General features: G+C 40.1%; 1 protein-coding gene across 2 annotated transcripts in view; it reads right to left on the minus strand.

The window, feature by feature from the left end:
- Positions 1-17,949, minus strand: part of PARD3 (par-3 family cell polarity regulator) — a 464,571-nt gene that overhangs the window by 305,827 nt on the left and 140,795 nt on the right. For both annotated transcript variants that reach the window (XM_052805974.1, XM_052805967.1), the window contains exon 3: positions 438-618. In XM_052805974.1, coding sequence (XP_052661934.1) covers positions 438-618 — 181 coding nt within the window. The remainder of the gene's footprint in view (positions 1-437; positions 619-17,949) is intronic.

Genomic DNA, 17,949 nt, shown 5'->3' on the forward strand with positions numbered 1-17,949 from the left:
CACGTATCGGCAGGTGTTTTTATGGAAAGGTGACAAGCATAGCCTAGCAACATTGACAGGTTCAGTAGAAAGTGCTCTTATCTTTAGTTTCTTTTTACGCTTTTCTTCATTAAATGGAACAAAACCGGCAAACTGAAAATTAAACTGTGCAGCAACTGCATTTGGAAATTTTGCTGTGATTTCAGTGTGAGGACAATTTTAAACTGGCAGCACAAAAAGAGCTTATTGCTCCTAAAATCAGTTTATAAATAATTTATTAAAACAGAAAGGTTTGTTTACTTGCATGCAACAAGCATTTACGCAGTTTCTCAATTCCGATCAGCTTTCGATAAGGACAGATAATGAATCATTTTCCCAGCAGCATGAATAGTTAACAGCACTTGGCATCCTCGTAAATTAAGATGAAACACGTCAAGATACCGAGGACATTTACTTACTTGCACGAAGGACTGAAGGAGTGACTTCAATTTCACTTGTTGCTTGGTAAGGCTGAAAGGCCGATGCTGCATTGGAGCCAAGCTCACTGCCAAAAATCTCCGGGCTTTGCGTGCCTGTCGAGCTGGCGCTGGTGCCATCACCTCCATGGTGTGGATCTTGCTCATCAAACACAGCTACAAGCTGCAAATGACAATTTAATCTACTATTAAAATAAAATCTCTCAGCAACATCAAAGTGCCATTATAGATCAGCATTTCATCATTTCTTCCCACCAAAGAGCAAGAAATGTCTATCAGCAGAGACTCAGATCAATGCCTAAATCACAACATCATCAGCCCAAGGAAAGGCTGCCATTAATTGGATAGTACAAAGGGTCAACAGCTCTGGCGGGACACGAAACCCATCACTGCAAGCCGCAGAATGAACGGCACCAAGTCAGGAATGGAAGGGTTGCACCTTCCTCGGCAAACCACTTCATCTTACCCAGCAATGCAGAAAACTATCCGAGTGCCAATCGATGGCTGTGCACTGGAATTTATCACTTGTGTTTTGACACCTCTATATGCATCATTACTACAAACTTAAATCATGAGCAAAACCACATTTTTATAGAATAAAAGCACACAATAAGAAATTACGTTAATACACACTGAAAGCTATAGACAAAATACAAAGCCACCTGGAAGTGTTATAATCACTGCAAGTTATCATCTATTAATCTGTCACCTATTAATTTATTATCTATTAATATAATTTAAGTTAGGGGCTTCCCTTGCAAAATTTCTTTTGTCAAAGTTACAGAGATATTTCTGTATTTGTTTGCAATCAGCTTCTCCAAGACAAGCCTAAGAACTCAACTTGAAACTTAGCCAAGTCACTAATTTAATAAAGATTTACTAAATCTGTGTTCACTGTTGCAAGGGAAATAGGAAAAACATCATGGTGGGTTTTGGTAAATCTGAGATATTTTTTCCACTGTAAATAAATGCTTTTATTTGAAATAACTAATTTATCCCAATTTATCTTTAGTGACCTAGTGAAAGAGAAAAGGCCAGCTCTTATACACATTTGATTTTAGAACTTAATTTTCAAGATGGGTAAAAAAGTTTTATGGGTAACAGCATTCTGCAGCCTATAAATTAATCTATAATGTAATAGTTGAAAGACATTTCCAAGAAAGCATTAAATTCTTCTGTCTAAATTGGTAGGATAAATGGAGAAAATCAACTTAAACCTATGCTGATCTCTGCAAACTGTTTATTTTTTTAGAACAACACTTAAAACTTCGTATAACCTAAAGGAATAGGAGACGTCATTTTCTTTTTTCTTTTTTTTTTTTTAAGTGAATTTGACATCATCTCGTCCTTCAGATTTTAATATTAGTCCCTTTACTCAAATCTAACTTACACAAACATCAGAAAAAAAATTAAAACCGCAACTGTAAGCCCAAGTGGAAACCATTTGGGAATTCAGCTTTTGAAAGCACTTTCAGGCATTAACTTTTTTTTAACACATAGTTTTGAAACTGCAGAGAGTAGCAAACTTCTGCCAGTAATTCCATACCTAATGCAAGTTTAGGCTCTGGCATGCACAAAACAGAAGGAATGAACTGGTAATGGGTAAAAAGTCCATGCTCTCCAGTGCTATTTGAAAGGCAGGGAGCAGAAGGAAAACAAGGCTGCAATTGCAGACAGCTAGAATGTGTTTTTAACATACAATTCATTATTTTGTGCTTGAGAAGTCTACACAAAAGAGAGATGTGACAACACCTAAAATGTCAGTAGCTCAAGAGTATTGGAAATTTAATTTTCTAACACATTGTGAAATACCAATGCTTACAAAAATTGAAGCATATTTCTCAAAAGAAGCACACTTTACTCATAACACTTTTACTATGTTTTATAACAAGCTAATTACCAATCTCCATTAACTGAAAATAAATTAATCCACAAGTGAAGATGTGTAAGGTATTAGAACAAAACACAAACGATGCATTTAAGAATTCTAGGCATGAAATATCAAATCTTTTATCTCCTTTGCATGGCATGTATCAAGATAAATCCCCAAATGACATTCTGTTCCTTTGAGACTGATTGAAAAATATTACTCAATGTATGCTGCTGCAAGTATTTTATATATATTATATATATATGTAAAAAGGTACGTGCATATAAATCTCTATATAGGTATGTTCTACTTTAAGTTGCCTCCAGCTTTTTGCCTATTCCAGACAGTCTACAACCTATGACTTCAGAACATCTAAAAACCATGTTTCTCATTTCAAAGCTTAGCTTTTGATCTTACGTACTTTTGCAGTTATTCACCATTTTGACAGCATCAAACCTTCAAAAGGCTTCAGTTCCATTAGAAAGCATACCAAGTTGTAACATTTTTGCATACAACATGTGAAGAAACACAAGCCATGTTAGTCTTCTCCAAATCTAATTAGTGTTAGGAATGCAGGTTAGGAAGTTCATTGTAAAACAACGTTACAAAGGTACACTCATTCCTCATAATGAACTAGAAAGTCTTTTGGACTGGAAGACTTAACGTGAATAAACAGTGTTGCATCTTGATTTCCAGAGCTTGGTATGCCACTCTGCAGATGATGAGCTCACAGGAAACAAGGACAGCCAAGACATCTTCCACTGTATTCTGATATCAAGAATTCATTTCTGATTTCTCCAACACATTTCATTTAATTAAAGGAAATTCTTCGAGGAAAGGAATTATACTTTTGTACCTCTGGAAGCCCAGAAATCACACCTCAACTACCATCTTTGCAGGAACAAGAAACAAAACAAAAAATATCTGAAGAGACACCTTACAGCTACTTAGAAGGAAGCTGTAGTAGGTCACTGGACCTACAAAGAATCCTTTGCAGCAGGAATCCAAAGCAGTAAACACTGCTCTATACCAGGGAAACAAATGGCCTGTCAGTGAGATGCCAGTCTTGTTTAAAGGCCAAAGAGATGTTTTTAATTTGGCAAAGCATGGAACGCAGATTACTAGACCAGCTTTTATCAGCCTTAAAGTCAATGGTAAATCTATGGTATTTTGCTAGGCTTTAAATATCAGATTTACAAAGAGAGTAGAAAACAAAGATGACTATCTTTCCTGGAAGCAACATAATCTTTACTGTAGGGAGACTGCCTCCATGTTGACCTTTTTTTTTTTTTTTAAAGTAAGAAATAAATTACTGAAATCACCATAACCATGCACAGCGCTGGTTTTCAAATGCAAGGAACTGCATACTCCTTTCCAGAACCACTCTATGATTACTTCCAATACCTGACATGAGCTGTGCCTCCTGTTCCCTGTCCTTCAGTTTTAGATGTCATCACTTGCAGTGAGAGAAACTCACCATACCATCCATTCTTACGCAGAAGGGATCAGCAAAAGGGCTGAACAAACCATAACAATGCACAAAGAAAGAAGAAAACAGCTTAGCTGTTCAATATTAGATCAATACTAGCTCTTTATAAAGAAATTCCACAAAAATTCAGTGAAAATTGGAGCCATTTGGCTTATTTAAATCCCTTTTCTAAAAAAAAAAAAAAAAAGAGAGAGAACCAAAGACCAAATATCAACAATAGTAATAAAATATTATTAGTAAGTAGTAAAGTAATAAATAAATAATAATAGTAGTAGTTATAATAAGTTACATCCACCCCCCATTCCATGGGACCTGAGCTTGAATGCATCGAAGATATGAAAATATGGTTAAATAGGTTACAGCAGTTTTAGTCACCCAGGGTAACAGGACACACTATTTGCATGTTCCAATCACTGAACAAAAAAATCTGAAAATGGGAAATAAAATCAAGTAGCAACAAACCACTTTGTCTTCCCATAACAAATTTAATAAATGATAAGCTTAATTTAGACTGGCATGTTTACATTTCCAATTATAATATGGCAAAAGCAACAGAAATGAGGTTTCAATACAGATCCACGTCCTTCATCAATGTAAGCCAGCACAGGAAGAATCATCAGCTTGAACAAGATAAGAATTTGGTCCCCAGTGTAAGCGTATACTAGTTTTTCAAGAAAAATGAAGTTTCAGATATTCAGTAGCACTTTCAAATATAAAGACAGCAGCTTTGTTCAGATCACAACTTATGGAAAGGTTCATTCCATTTCATCAATGGAATTAGAGTAAGTCATCGAAAGGCTAATATGCGTGAACTAAAATACTCCTATTTTTTAAACTCCAGCACAAAAAATATAAGTAATCTTATACGAATGATCAACAAAAGATACAACTTTTTTTTAAAAAAGCAACAACATTCAGTGTGACCAACAGCAATACAAAGAACTGCAGTAAAACTCAACAATTACCCCAGTGGTAAAAAGCATACTTATGATCTTTAGTATATTCTAAGATGAGGGTTTTTTTATTGCTACCATCATCCTCCGAAGACCAAAAAAAATACAGGAGTACAGTTTAAAAACCAGCCACTAACTTGACTCTCTTCTCTTTTGACTCATAAAGACTCTTTCTACAGCAAACAGAAAAAGAAGGGGGAGCAACGTAATTTAATTCTTTTTGCTAAATATACTAGCTTCACCAAGCAAATGGCTTACAAAGAAATGATTCTACAGCCTGAGATACCAAAACAAAGTTTTACTGAGACGCCTTTGGCTTTCAGATAGGAGGAAGGCATTCCAGCAGATCACTGCATTCAGCCCTCTATAGCACATCTGACCGACTTCCCACAGCACCATGTTGTACAGAATTAATTACACTCCAACCTTTAGTTCTTTCTGAAAGAGATACCAGGATGAGCTTCTCTATTGCTCTGTCTGGGAATTAACATATCATACTAACCAGGTTATATTTACTTAAATAAATAAAAAGCAAGAAGACTGATTTATTTTAATATTGACACAGCAGCAGCAGTCTGCATTCCAACATTAATTATTACAATTTCCATCTATTCTAAGGTAATTAAAAATTAGTAAACACATATGCATTCTCAATTAATAGATTACATTAAGTACTTGAATGTTAATTAACTGGATTAAAAAACTATTCGCACTAGCAATGGTTGTTTACATTTTCATTAAGTACTAAGACCATATAAAACAATTCATCACTATCAAATGGTGCAATCGGGTTATCTCTCTCTAGCACAAAACCAGAAATCCTCCACTTCACAGAAACTCATAAAGCTAGAAATTTTTCCTGTATTTTTCCCCCACTATGACAAGTAAGATGTCAAAAAGATCACTTGAATTTTGCATATTCCTAAGTATCTGTCCAAAATTTGTTAATTCTTTTGTAATATTTATTGATGAATCTGATACTGCCTCACGTGTAGGCACCAGTAATGATTTCAGACTTATTTTAACATCAGTTAGGGATTACAGCTCTATTCTCATGCTAGAAAGATAGCAAGTGATCTTCTGGTTTTTGCATCCTCTGCACTTCTTGTCCACTCTTTTTAACTCAGAATGAAACTGAAATCACTTATCTTTTTTAATGATTAGGAACCATTTTAAATATCTGGTTTCTTCTCACCAGAAGGACACTTATCAGATAATTTCGTACAAGGACATTCCCAATTTGTTCCGCTGTTCAGTGACCAATTGCTCAGTAGTTGATCTGTTGAGCAACCAGAAGTGTCTTGATTCCCCTGGCTGAACCATGCCCTTCCCCTCCTGGCCCATACAACAACTTCCAGATGTGGTCTTCTCTTTCACAGCTGCTATGGTCTTCTGGCATTTATGCTGCACGTCTCCTGCAGGATGGCCATTTGTGTACGAAACTGCCTTTCACACAAGTGATTATTTTTGTGCTTCCAGCAGAATAGCGAGCACAGCTCCTCTGTGGCAGCTCCAAGTGACAGAGCAGCTCAACACCCACCTCTGGTGAGGCACCCACATTGGCAAGGATTCTGATTCTCAGTTTATGTTTAATAACTGAACTAAATAACTTTTTCACAGGAGACTTTGGTCCTTGAAGAGAGAGATTTTGATGGTCCAAATGAGATTCTAAAATCTAAATTAGCCTTGTCAATATATCTCCACCTAAAATAGCTGCTTCAAGCATTTTCTTTAAAACCTGATGCCAGAGGGTTAAGCCCAGCCCAGCCCTGTCCTGCAGTCCCAACGTATAGGTCTCTGTCTGCACACACTTTCTGACAGCCACCTGATGATCTGCTGATGTGAGAGATTTCAATCACTCTCAGAGCACTGCCATACACTTCCAGACATGTGCAGCAAGTATCTGGAAAGAGGACATGGAGGAGGCTGGCAGAAAATTTAAAACATGAGCATCACTGGCATCCTTTCCTCAGCAAAAGACTTTTCCAGTCTTAAACATGCCTGTACAATGCACCTGCATAGCAACCACAGAACTGACTACGCACATCCTCTGCAATGAGCACAACCAAAGTAAACTGCAAGAGAATATAAGCAGATTTATAGGGTTGGCAAAAACTGCGTGTACACAAAGCAGTCTGCGTATTACTCAGTCCATGTTACAATGCAGAACTACAGAGTACTTGTTTAACACAGCCCAGCAGTAAATCAAATTTCAGCTAATGGCACCTCAGACTCCAAAATATCCTGAAATATAAGTTGCTTGTGAATGAACAGATGAGTATAAGAGGGAAAAAAACATAAATTTGGGAAAATAATTAGCACGGGAGTAGTCAATTATTGTTCAGATATGAAATAGACTAAATATGAAATCAATTTGTAGGCTTTCTGATGACTGAACTGACTTTAATAGCCTCATGGCAGACCCAAATTCTTATTATTCCTTGAGCTTCACTTTTCTACACGGCTCATTAAAAACCCATTTAAATATAACTACTGTTTCAATGAACCAGTAAGAGGAAATACAGAAAAAAAAATGGACATTTTCACAAATAATGCAATACTGCCCACAGATATAAAAAAAAAGATCAGTTAGCAAAAATAGCAGCATCTAAGAAGCATTCTGTGCTATATGTGCAACCTGAGTGTCCCCTCAACAGACTTACAGATCACCCAGCATTTTAAAAGGAGAAAAGGGGCAAGCACAGTTTCAATTTTAGACAAACTGTAACACAAAAAACAAACCTTTATAATTTCAAGAAAATCTTTAACTGTCCTAATTAATCAGCTTCAGTCATGAAGCCAGAACTAGCTTTTCATAACAACTTTTCAAAGTAATGTAGCTAGAAGGGAGCCAAACAACCAATAGTCTCGTAATAACTTTACTGCGTTACTGCTTTGGGAAGAATAAGGACATATTAAGGGTCACATTCTACTACCAAATTAACACTTTGTATTAGATCTTCTGTGGATTTTACAGAAGTATAAGCTCACATGGAATCACAGAATAACCTGAACTGCAAGGGACCTCTGGAGATCATCTAGTCCAAGACCCTGTTCAAACCAGGGTCAGTGAGAGGAGGTTGCTCAGGGCCACATCTAGTTGTGTTTTGAATAACCCCAAGGATGGACATTCCGCAACCTCTCTAGGTAATCTCTCCAACTGTTTGACCACTCCTGGTTTTAAGATTCCACACCCCCCCCATATCAAGTTGAAACTTCCCTTGTTGCAACTTGTGCCTGTTGTCCCTCACACTACTACTGTGCACCTCAGAGAAAAGTAGCTCCATCTTTGCCACACCTGATAGAGGGCAGCTATACCAAGAATGCTGTGCCTTAGGCAACCGCACAGCCATACAGCACCCCTGAAGGCCTCCCTTTCCCTGTGATGGTCTCCAGCCCCCCCAATTCACCGTGGTGGCCTCTGGCTGGGCCATCATGGTAACGTCTTGCTTGTACTGAGGAGGCCAAAATACTCCAGAAGAATAGAGAAATAGTCACTTCTCAACCTGCTGGCTACAGGCACACTCATATAAGCCCAGGATGGAGCCAGTCGTCTTTACCACAAGGACACACTGCTGACTCACGTTCATCAGGTTGTCCACCAGGCCTGTTCCTACCCGGGCAGTGGGTCCCCAGCCCACACTGATGTGTGGGGTTATTCCAGCCCTTACGCAGGACTCTGCATTTGCCTTTGCTGAACATAATCTGTCCCCTCAAAACCCCATGATATAAAATAACCGCTGCTGGAGAATACATCATACATCTCTTCAAAAGTCATTCTCCAATCTGCTAAGTAAACACCCTTCACTTTCGAAGCTCAACATAACATGGCAAGTTAAATCATATTTGCAAGATAAGAACTCATCTATTGATTCAAAGGACACTTTAATTTTACAGGTAGTTTAAAAATCTTCTGCTTTCATGATTCTTTAAATCTAAAAAACGATTCTGAAGTAAATATACAAGCTTTTTAAAACATTGCTTTTGATTATTCATTTCCTACGGCACTTTGATCTGAGAAATTCTAGAACCAATATTAAATTGCAATCTAATCTTCTCCCAGTAGGAATTAAATGCAGTTTTAGGTACTATCCTGTAATTTCCCAGACTTTTAAATGTATTTAAAATATAGTTAAAACTTTAAAATATTTAAAACATACTAGTTTAGTATTACATACATTTTAGAAACTTTTTCTCCCTTCTCCCCTCTATTGGTGAGCAACAGACTAAAAGCAAGCATGACTATGGCACCCTGGAAAGTAGTTTGTGTAGGTTCTGTCTGAATTGGTCTCTACTTGACCTCCATGGGTTAAGTCAGGCTGAGGTTTAGACCAAGAAATAAGACAATAACTGAGCAATGTTAAAAGTATTACGAGGGCTATTAGAGGTAGCTGCCACTAAGCTGCCTGTCAGGTTGGCTGAATTTGCTTTTTCATGACCTCAGACCTTGAATACACCAGACATACCACTTCTGCATAACGTACTGAACGAGACTCGAGCCGCCAGCCCACGTGTGTGGCCCAACAATCACAGGTACATACAGAGCAGTGCTGTGGCTTAGGCCCAGCTGGTAACAAAGCACCACGAAGCTGCTCACTCAGTGCTCCCCCCGCCCATCCCAGTGCGATGAGGAGGAGAAAATATAAAGAAAAACTCGTGGATCGACACAAGGACAGGGAGGGATCACTCACCACTTATGGTCACAGGCAGAAGACAGGCTCAACTTGGGAAAAGAACAAAATCAATTTAATTTACTGCCAATCAAATCAAAACAAGGATAATGGGAAGTAAAATCAAATCTTAAAAGCACCTTCCCCCCACCCCTCCCTCCTTCCCAGCTCAACACCACTCCCAGTTTTCTCTACCTAGCCCCCACAGCGATGCAGGGGGACGGGGAATGGGGGTTGTGGTCAGTTCATCTCACGTTGTCTCTGCCACTCCTTCCTCCTCAGGGGCAGGACTCCTCACTCGTCCCCTGCTCCGGCGTGGGGTCCCTCCCATAGGAGACAGTCCTTCATGAACTTCTCCAAGGTGAGTCCTTCCCACGGGCTGCAGGTGGGCATCTGCCCGCCCGCTCCCCTCCCTGGGCTGGGGGGGGGGCAGCCTGCCGTCTCACCACGGGCTGCAGGGGCATCCCCTCCTACAGTGCACCTCTGCACGCTCCTTCACTGACCTTAGTGTCTACATAAGGGGTTTCTCTCACGTTCCCATCTCCTCCTGTGATGGGTTGACCCTGGCTGGATGCCAGGTGCCCACCAGAGCTGTTCTATCACTCCCCCTCCTTCTCAGCTGGACAGGGGAGAGAAAAATATAACAAAGAGCTTGTGGGTCGAGATAAGGATAGGAGAGATCACTCACCAATTACCGTCACGGGCAAAACAGACTCAGTTTGGGGAAAAATTAACTTGATTTATTACAAATCAACCGGAGTAGGGTAATGAGAAATAAAACCAAATCTCAGAACACCTTCCCTCCACCCCTCCCTTCTTCCCGGGCACAACTTCACTCCCGGATTCTCTACCACCCCCCCCCAGCGGCACAGGGGGACGGGGATGGGGTTTACGGTCAGTTCATCACATGTTATTTTCTGCCGCTTCATCCTCCTCAGGGGGAGGACTCATCACACTCTTCCCCTGCTCCAGCGTGGGGTCCCACCCACGGGAGACAGTCCTCCACGAACTTCTCCAACATGGGTCCTTCCCACGGGCTGCAGTTCTTCATGAACTGCTCCAGCATGGGTCCTTTCCACGGTGTGCAGTCCTTCAGGAGCACACTGCTCCAGCGTGGGCCCCCCACGGGGTCACAAGTCCTGCCAGAAAACCTGCTCCGTGGGCTCCTCTCTCCACAGATCCGCAGGTCCTGCCAGGAACCTGCTCCAGCGCAGGGTTCCCACGGGGTCACAGCCTCCTTCGGGAACCCACCTGCTCCGGCGTGGGGTCCTCCACGGGCTGCAGGTGGAGATCTGCTCCACCGTGGACCTCCATGGACTGCAGGGGGACAGCCTGCCTCACCATGGTCTTCACCACGAGCTGCAGGGGAATCTCTGCTCCGGCGCTTGGAGCATCTCCTCCCCCTCCTTCTTCACTGACCTTGGTGTCCGCAGGGTTGTTTCTCTTACATGTTCTCACTCCTCTCTCCGGCTGCCGAAATACCGCCGTCCCAACTTTTTTTCCTTCTTAAAAATGTTATCACAGAGGCGTTACCACTATCGCTGATTGGCTCGGCCTTGGCCGGCGGCGGGTCTGTCTTAGAGCCGGCTGGTATGGGCTCTGTCAAACACAGGGGAAGCTTCCAGCAGCTTCTTACAGAAGCCACCCCTGTAACCCCACCCGCTACCAAAACCTTGCCACACAAAACCAATACACCTCCCCTGCTGCAGGTTCCCCTTCTTAAATCTGTTCTCCCAGAGGCGCTACCGCCGTCACCGATGGGGTCGGCCTGGGCCAGAGGCTTGGAGCCGGGGAAGCTTCGAGCAGCTTCTCACAGGAGCCACCCCTGCAGCCCCTACCCCACTACCAAAACCCCACCACACAAACCCAAAACAAGCACGCACAAACTGACTATCCTGCAAAGTCCTTCTGACCTGCTCACCCAGCCAAACCTACTGCATGGACACAGCAAGTCCAACACCAGAGCTGGATCTTGGACTTCATCACCAGCTAACTTCCATGGCCAAAGAAAACATCTACATTTGTCATCTCCTACAGGCAGACAACCCAGCAGCCCTGTCCTACATGGCCAAAAGGCATTGCTGGCAGAAAGAGAAGTAGAAGCAGTCTACATATTGTGAAGCTTACAGACATGGGGAGAAGGACATAAATGCCAGTAGGTGGGTTTCTTTTTGGTAGGGCATACTCACCTGGGCCAGGAACAGGTAGAAGCTCCAGTTCATTACATTAACTCATGCTCCTGAGTGCTCTATTTCTGCTGTTAACTTTAACCACGCTAAGGAAAGCTCCACCAGCAGTATGAATTAGCTACTGATCCCAGCCTTCTCAATGGAGATAATGACTGAATGCATTAATCAGCACTGGTACCCACAGCTGTTAAGCTACGCCCCGGCAAAAGAGTGGGCAGTGCCATCACTGCTCTCTGATCTCTAGGAGGATGGGATCAGCCGTGCAAAATCCAAAAAAGCAGAAACACTGCAGATGCATCTCACTGCAAAAGTGGTTTGATTAAGATTATGGGGTAAGAGATTCCAGAGCTTGCAACTAAACACAAAACTACTGCTAAAATGAGAGTGCAAGAATAGAGAAGAACATCCTAATTTCTTTTAAACAATCTTTTTTTTTTTTCTTTGATGCTACTCAGCAAAAATGAAGATATTACACTTAAGAGAGAAGTTTGCTTTCCTCAGTTGCTACAGTCCCTCCACACAGCAGGTACCAAAATGCTTAATTCCATGCCCATTGGGGCTATGATAACAGCTGGGGAAAATATCTCTGTCCTAAATTAGAAAGTTTTTCAATCATAGGTTTTTTATCATCGGATTTTTGTAATGGGTTGTTTCTTCACTGACTCTTCCTTTAAAAGCATATAGAGTATAATGCTACCCTGTTATTTCCTTAAATCCTCAATTTATACTGAAAAGATTTCTTCCACAATCCCTTTGTAAAAACAGCCCTCTTGTTCAAGGCTAAGGACATACTCTGCAAAATTACCACAATACATGATTTACCATGGTATCTCCTTACCTCATTTTGAAAAGAAATAGGAAGAAAATATAACTATCCTGGCTTTAAAGATGTGCGTAGAGAAAGCACAGTATCAGAAGAGGGAATGCTATGCTTGGAAAGTAACAGGGACACATCTGAGCACATGAATAAGCCAATTTCATCTCCTCCTTTTTTGATCCCTCAGCATAAATGAATGTATGCAAGCCACACTGAGGACAATGTTGTTAATATTACTTTAGAAGCAATTTTACTTTTTAGAGTGCGCTATAAAAGTCTGCCTCCTTTTCTAAGAGGACAAGGCTCAAAAAGATACCCTGACTGTTCTCCATACAGCTGAGCTTGTGGCTATGGGATGACTCTGCAGGTCAGCAGATTTCCAAGTCAACAGCACGGACAATACAGAAGTTCGGTATTTTATTTCTGCCACAGAGGTCAGCAGTTAAGCAGTGACGCTATGCAGTAAGTAATCCAGACACTGGGTTATTAGAGGGGCTGGTGTCACACAGCAAGATATATTGCTGAAATAAAGATGTATTAAATCTTAACAGTTGTCTCGTCTGTCATTGGGAGCTGCAGCCCTTGAGTACCAAGAAAAAAATGGTTTCAGAAACCTCCAAAAGGACCAGGCTTTCCATTTCTCAGTTACAGCATCAAAACAGCAGCATTTAAAATCTAAGATTTTAATTTCAGCTGAGGTACAAAAAGGTACCTAGTTAGTTAAAGCACAGGCCAATCTTTGCAAGCTTATTAAACTTCAAGAAAATAGATTTTGTAAAATACAGCTCTTCATTTTAGATAGTGTGTGCTGTTCAGTGTAATTTGCATGCAAAAGCCAGGAGAATGTGATTAAAAATACCCATCTAGAGACACAGATGAAAAACTTCAAACATTTTCTGATTCCCTTCTGTTCCACTCATTATTTCAATACCTCACTACAACAAAGGAATAGATAACACTTGTCCTTGACATTAGCCTAAATTATCTTCGGTGTGCAATACAATACCTATTAAATTAGGCTTATTTTAAATCAACGTCAAGGTCTGTTCAAAAGATAAAACTCTGTGTACTTTTTGCCTTTCATGTAACACTTGCTTGTTTCCCCCCAAGAAACTTTTCAGAGGTCTTAAAAACAGCGAGATGGGGATTTTTTTTTTTTTTTTAACTAACTTCATTGTCTAGTATTAAAAAACGTCAGAGAGAGACATTTACCTCTCGCACTTTAAAACAACAGTAACAATATTCTTCATTTTGTGCATAATGACAAAAATAATCAGCACATTAGGCAATAATTCATGCCTCACCTTCTTTAAATAAGGCTCTAAAAAAATCTGAAGTGCAAACGAGTGATTGTTCCCTTGTGACTAAAATGTTATATTATTTTAAAATGTAACAATAGCGAAAACAATGCAACTTAACTTGCAGTCCATTAGAACTATACTTGCAAAACGAAGAATAACAGGTAGCAGTCCAACAGCACCAGTCTGATGGCAAGCAACATGTACCAGGAGATCCTTGGAGGTTATCCTTTCCTGTGGCAACCTCCAGGCACAGAGGACTTGACTCACCAGAATTATTATGTAAATCTATGCCAGATAAGGAGCTCTGGTCTTAAGCAAAAGATGCCCATTAGATAACATCTGATAGTCTAGAAAGGGAGAGGAACCCAAAACTGCCACACTACAGTTCTTCCTAAACACTTTTAGGTTTTCTACAACCACGAGGATTATAGTGATCTCTGTATGAATTAAAAATAGCCTGATGCATCCACATCCGGATGGATATCCATCTACCATACACCGTAATCTGCTAGGAGGAGATAGGGCCGGTGTTTATGTCCCACAAAAAGCCAAAGTTAAACAACATAGTAACCGAGCCCCAGGGATTTTCAATAAAACCTAGGCTTCCAATGCCAAAACCATTTTCAAAATGATCTGGAGTCACATTTTCAACAATAATTTGGCAGATATGGTTGCAGAAAGGCATCTCACTTATTTTCTTCCCATAAAATCATTAGAAATCAGATGCCAAGATATTTTTGAAACTCTACTTTTAAAAGCTGCTTGGTGACTTTTCAAATCAGACCTCTAAATGCTTATGAAAACAAACACAAACAGAAAAAAAAAAAGCAGCAGGAAGGAGTGAAGAGTAAGTAGGGAGGACCTCAGAAGGAAACTAGCTAACTAATATCATCACATCCATCTTCAAAACACATTCACTGGAAGTGAAGTGCTTTTGCTTCTGTGAAATGCAGGAATGAACAGCAAAGGAGATCGCTGATATTGCTCTAACGATAGTTTGCATCTGTCCGTGATTCTTGACTACTCAGCGCTGAAGCCTCCATTTCCTTGCAGCGCTCTCTCTTTACATAGGGATGCAGCACTCAAGCATTATAACCAAACAGACAGGAACATAAATAGAAACTTTTGATGGAATTATACTCCTAAATCATTTAGTGTGAAAGCTTCAAAGAGTCCAGCCTTATTTTCAGAACTTGTTTTGAAAATTAATTCCCTAAATTGCTGTGGAAAGTGGGACCGATGCACCTATATCACCTTGATGAATCAGAAAAACATTTTTAAAAAAGAAACACTCAAAAGAGAAATTACGTTTGTATGCACAATCATTTCAAGCTACCAAACTTGGGGACACACTATCATTCTTACATTTTACCTTGACTCACCCCATAACCATGAATGCATTTTCCAACATATAATATAAATGTCACCCAGGCAGGGGAAGGAGATACAAGCATTGCCAAAACCCATCAGCTTCAATCTGTGGACAAGGACTGCACTGAAAACTTTGAAACAGATCCCTTCCATCTTGCAGATGTCCTAATTCCTCCATTTCTCTTCTGGGTTGATCTAGTCTTTTTGTTTGTCCTCTTTTCTCTCCTAGAAAAATTAAGGTTATAAGTAGCTGGCACTCCATACCAGGGCAGCAGGCCTGTCTATTTGAAGTGTCTCTATTATATTTCATAGTGAATTCAAATATTGTTGTAAGGTTATTAAAATCATTCATGATTTTATCTGTGCCAAATGGATCATTACACTGTCAACACTCATCTTCATTATGCAAAAATATGCAGAACTTAACATCTTTTGTTGAGCTGGCAAAACAGTATATTCAGTAGTAACTCTATTTTTTATTAAATTTTCCACAAGGTTAAAGCGTGTGTAGAATCTGATTACCAACGGCTCCATTCAGAAGCATCACACAAAACAAGCTGTTTGAGTTGTGCAGCAAGAGAATATTTATTTTAAACCGACAAACAAATAAATTCTTCTGAGTAGTGCTCACTGAACTAATGGTGTTCTGATTCATTTACAGTTTCCTTTAATTTTTACTATTATATATTCCAAAAAGCCCCAAATCTTTCAGAACCCCACATTCTCTTTCAAACACCCTTAAAAATCTAAAGAATGGAAGTCTCTGAGGGCCCAGCACAAAGAAAAGTTGCTTTTCTTTTTCAATAGCTAGGAGAGGCATGGCTATCTAAGTCCTTGAAAAACGGCACATGTTTGGGAGGACTTTGTTGCTGAATTTCATTCCCTGGTAAATTACACAGAAAAATACAATCAAAGCAAATCAAAGAAGCACTTGCTCTGCTTCTACACTTATGGCATAGTTAGATATTTCATTAAGTTAAAGTCCATTTGAGTAAGATTTGGTGATTCTCTGCTGATTTGTCACTATTAAAAAAATTACTATTTTGCTTTCAAATATTTCCAGCTTAAAAATATTTTAAGCAAAACATAACCACAGCCACAGCTGAAGGCAGCTTGAGGAAGCTTGCTTTGCTTTGCCTGGCAAAGGACAAGCACGGCCAGCTCTGGAGGGAAGGGGAAAACAACTGGGAGCAGAGGGTGGGAAGGTGAGAGGGGATAATATTAATACCATGGAGAGTATTAGGGCAACTGGGGCAGTTAAGGTTGTTTGGTATTTTTTAAAGTCGGGAGGGGAGGTTTAAGATTTGTTGGGGTTTTTTTTTTTCAAGTGTTCTTCTATGTACACTTCACAATACTGCTTGATGGAAACTCTCCATAGGCTCCAAGGCTACCTCCAATCTCACCTCTTACCTTCCATTCCTCTCTAAATGTCTTCTAGCAGAAACAGAAGTAAATTTGGTCTGGTTACCTCTAATGTAAGAATTATTTCTTGGGAAGCTCCAGCCATCTTGAAATAGCTTTTCTGAGTCACTGCCTCATTAAGACTTCATGTAATTCCTCTTTCTTTGTATTTCTCCTTTGAGACTTAATCTTTGCAATTGTGTGAACTTTTGGAAAACCTTTTTGAGGTGCAGTTTGTAGTTTGGCGCCACACAAAACAGGTGCATTGCATAGGGCTAGCACAGGTAGCTGGGTAAATTATGCTGTCAAAAGTGATTAACATTTAAAAGGGCTAAACAGAGGAAGCAGATAATACCTCCAAGATCTGTTTTTAATTAAAACATCCTAGTAATTAATATTAAAAGGCAAAGACTGAAAATCAGAGAGACCATAGCTTCTAAAGAGAATAGGTTTTATGCTTTTCATTAGGGGTCACCTTTTCTGATGTGAAAGACCACTTTTAAATTACCTGCCTCACTGGAGACCATTCACTTATTAAAACAACTCTGCCCACATAAATACAAAAAAATACGCATTTAATCAGAAACATTTATGCATTCATTACTTTTTCAAATGTCCTTGCTTTAAGATAATCTTGCCCCTCACTGTAAGCAAACCTTATTTCACAGTCTCTGTGCCTAATTGCTATATCCCAAATGATTTCTCTACTTTCCAAAATAATTACCAAACATTATATCATCTATGCTAAAGTACTAAAAGGGCATCAACACTGAACCCTGTAAGTAGCTAAAATGAATAGCGCATACCAGGGAAGTCTAACGCGTGTAGCCTTTGCACATAAATCAAACCGACTTACGCATTCTGACAGCTCCATCTAGCCACAGCTCCACAAAAAGCTCCAAATGTAACTTTATCCCAGGCAGAATGAATTAATTTACATTCAGTACATACCAGCTATTACAAAAACTCTTCTGGTCAAACGTGTCATTTCCAAAACGACTTTACTATTGTTTAACATTAGATTAACACTTTCACAATCATATCTGTGCTTCGGGTTACTTGGGTTTCAGAGAAACACAGGATCAGAAAAGTCACGTCTTTAAAGGCCCCAAAATAAGAGCATCTGGATAATGTCAGGAACAGATGCTGGGATCAGAACTTGGCAGGAATTCCTGAGATGGGAACCTTGAATGTCCTGGGGAGAACACAGAGCAGAATGGGGTATAACCTAACAATGCAAAGCGCGCAGTGACAGAGTGGGAGAGAGGCGACGCGCAAGACGTGCACATGTCTGATGGAGCAGATGAGCAAGAAAAATAGCAAAATAGTTGGCTGCCAGAAGCAGGGGGAAGGGAGGGGAAGCCTCCTCATTGTGAAACTGCAGCATCACCAGTTTACAAATCTGCAGCTTATGGACCAGCCTTTTCCTCACC

Source organism: Harpia harpyja, chromosome 1 (assembly GCF_026419915.1).
Source record: "Harpia harpyja isolate bHarHar1 chromosome 1, bHarHar1 primary haplotype, whole genome shotgun sequence".
NCBI lineage: Eukaryota > Metazoa > Chordata > Aves > Accipitriformes > Accipitridae > Harpia > Harpia harpyja.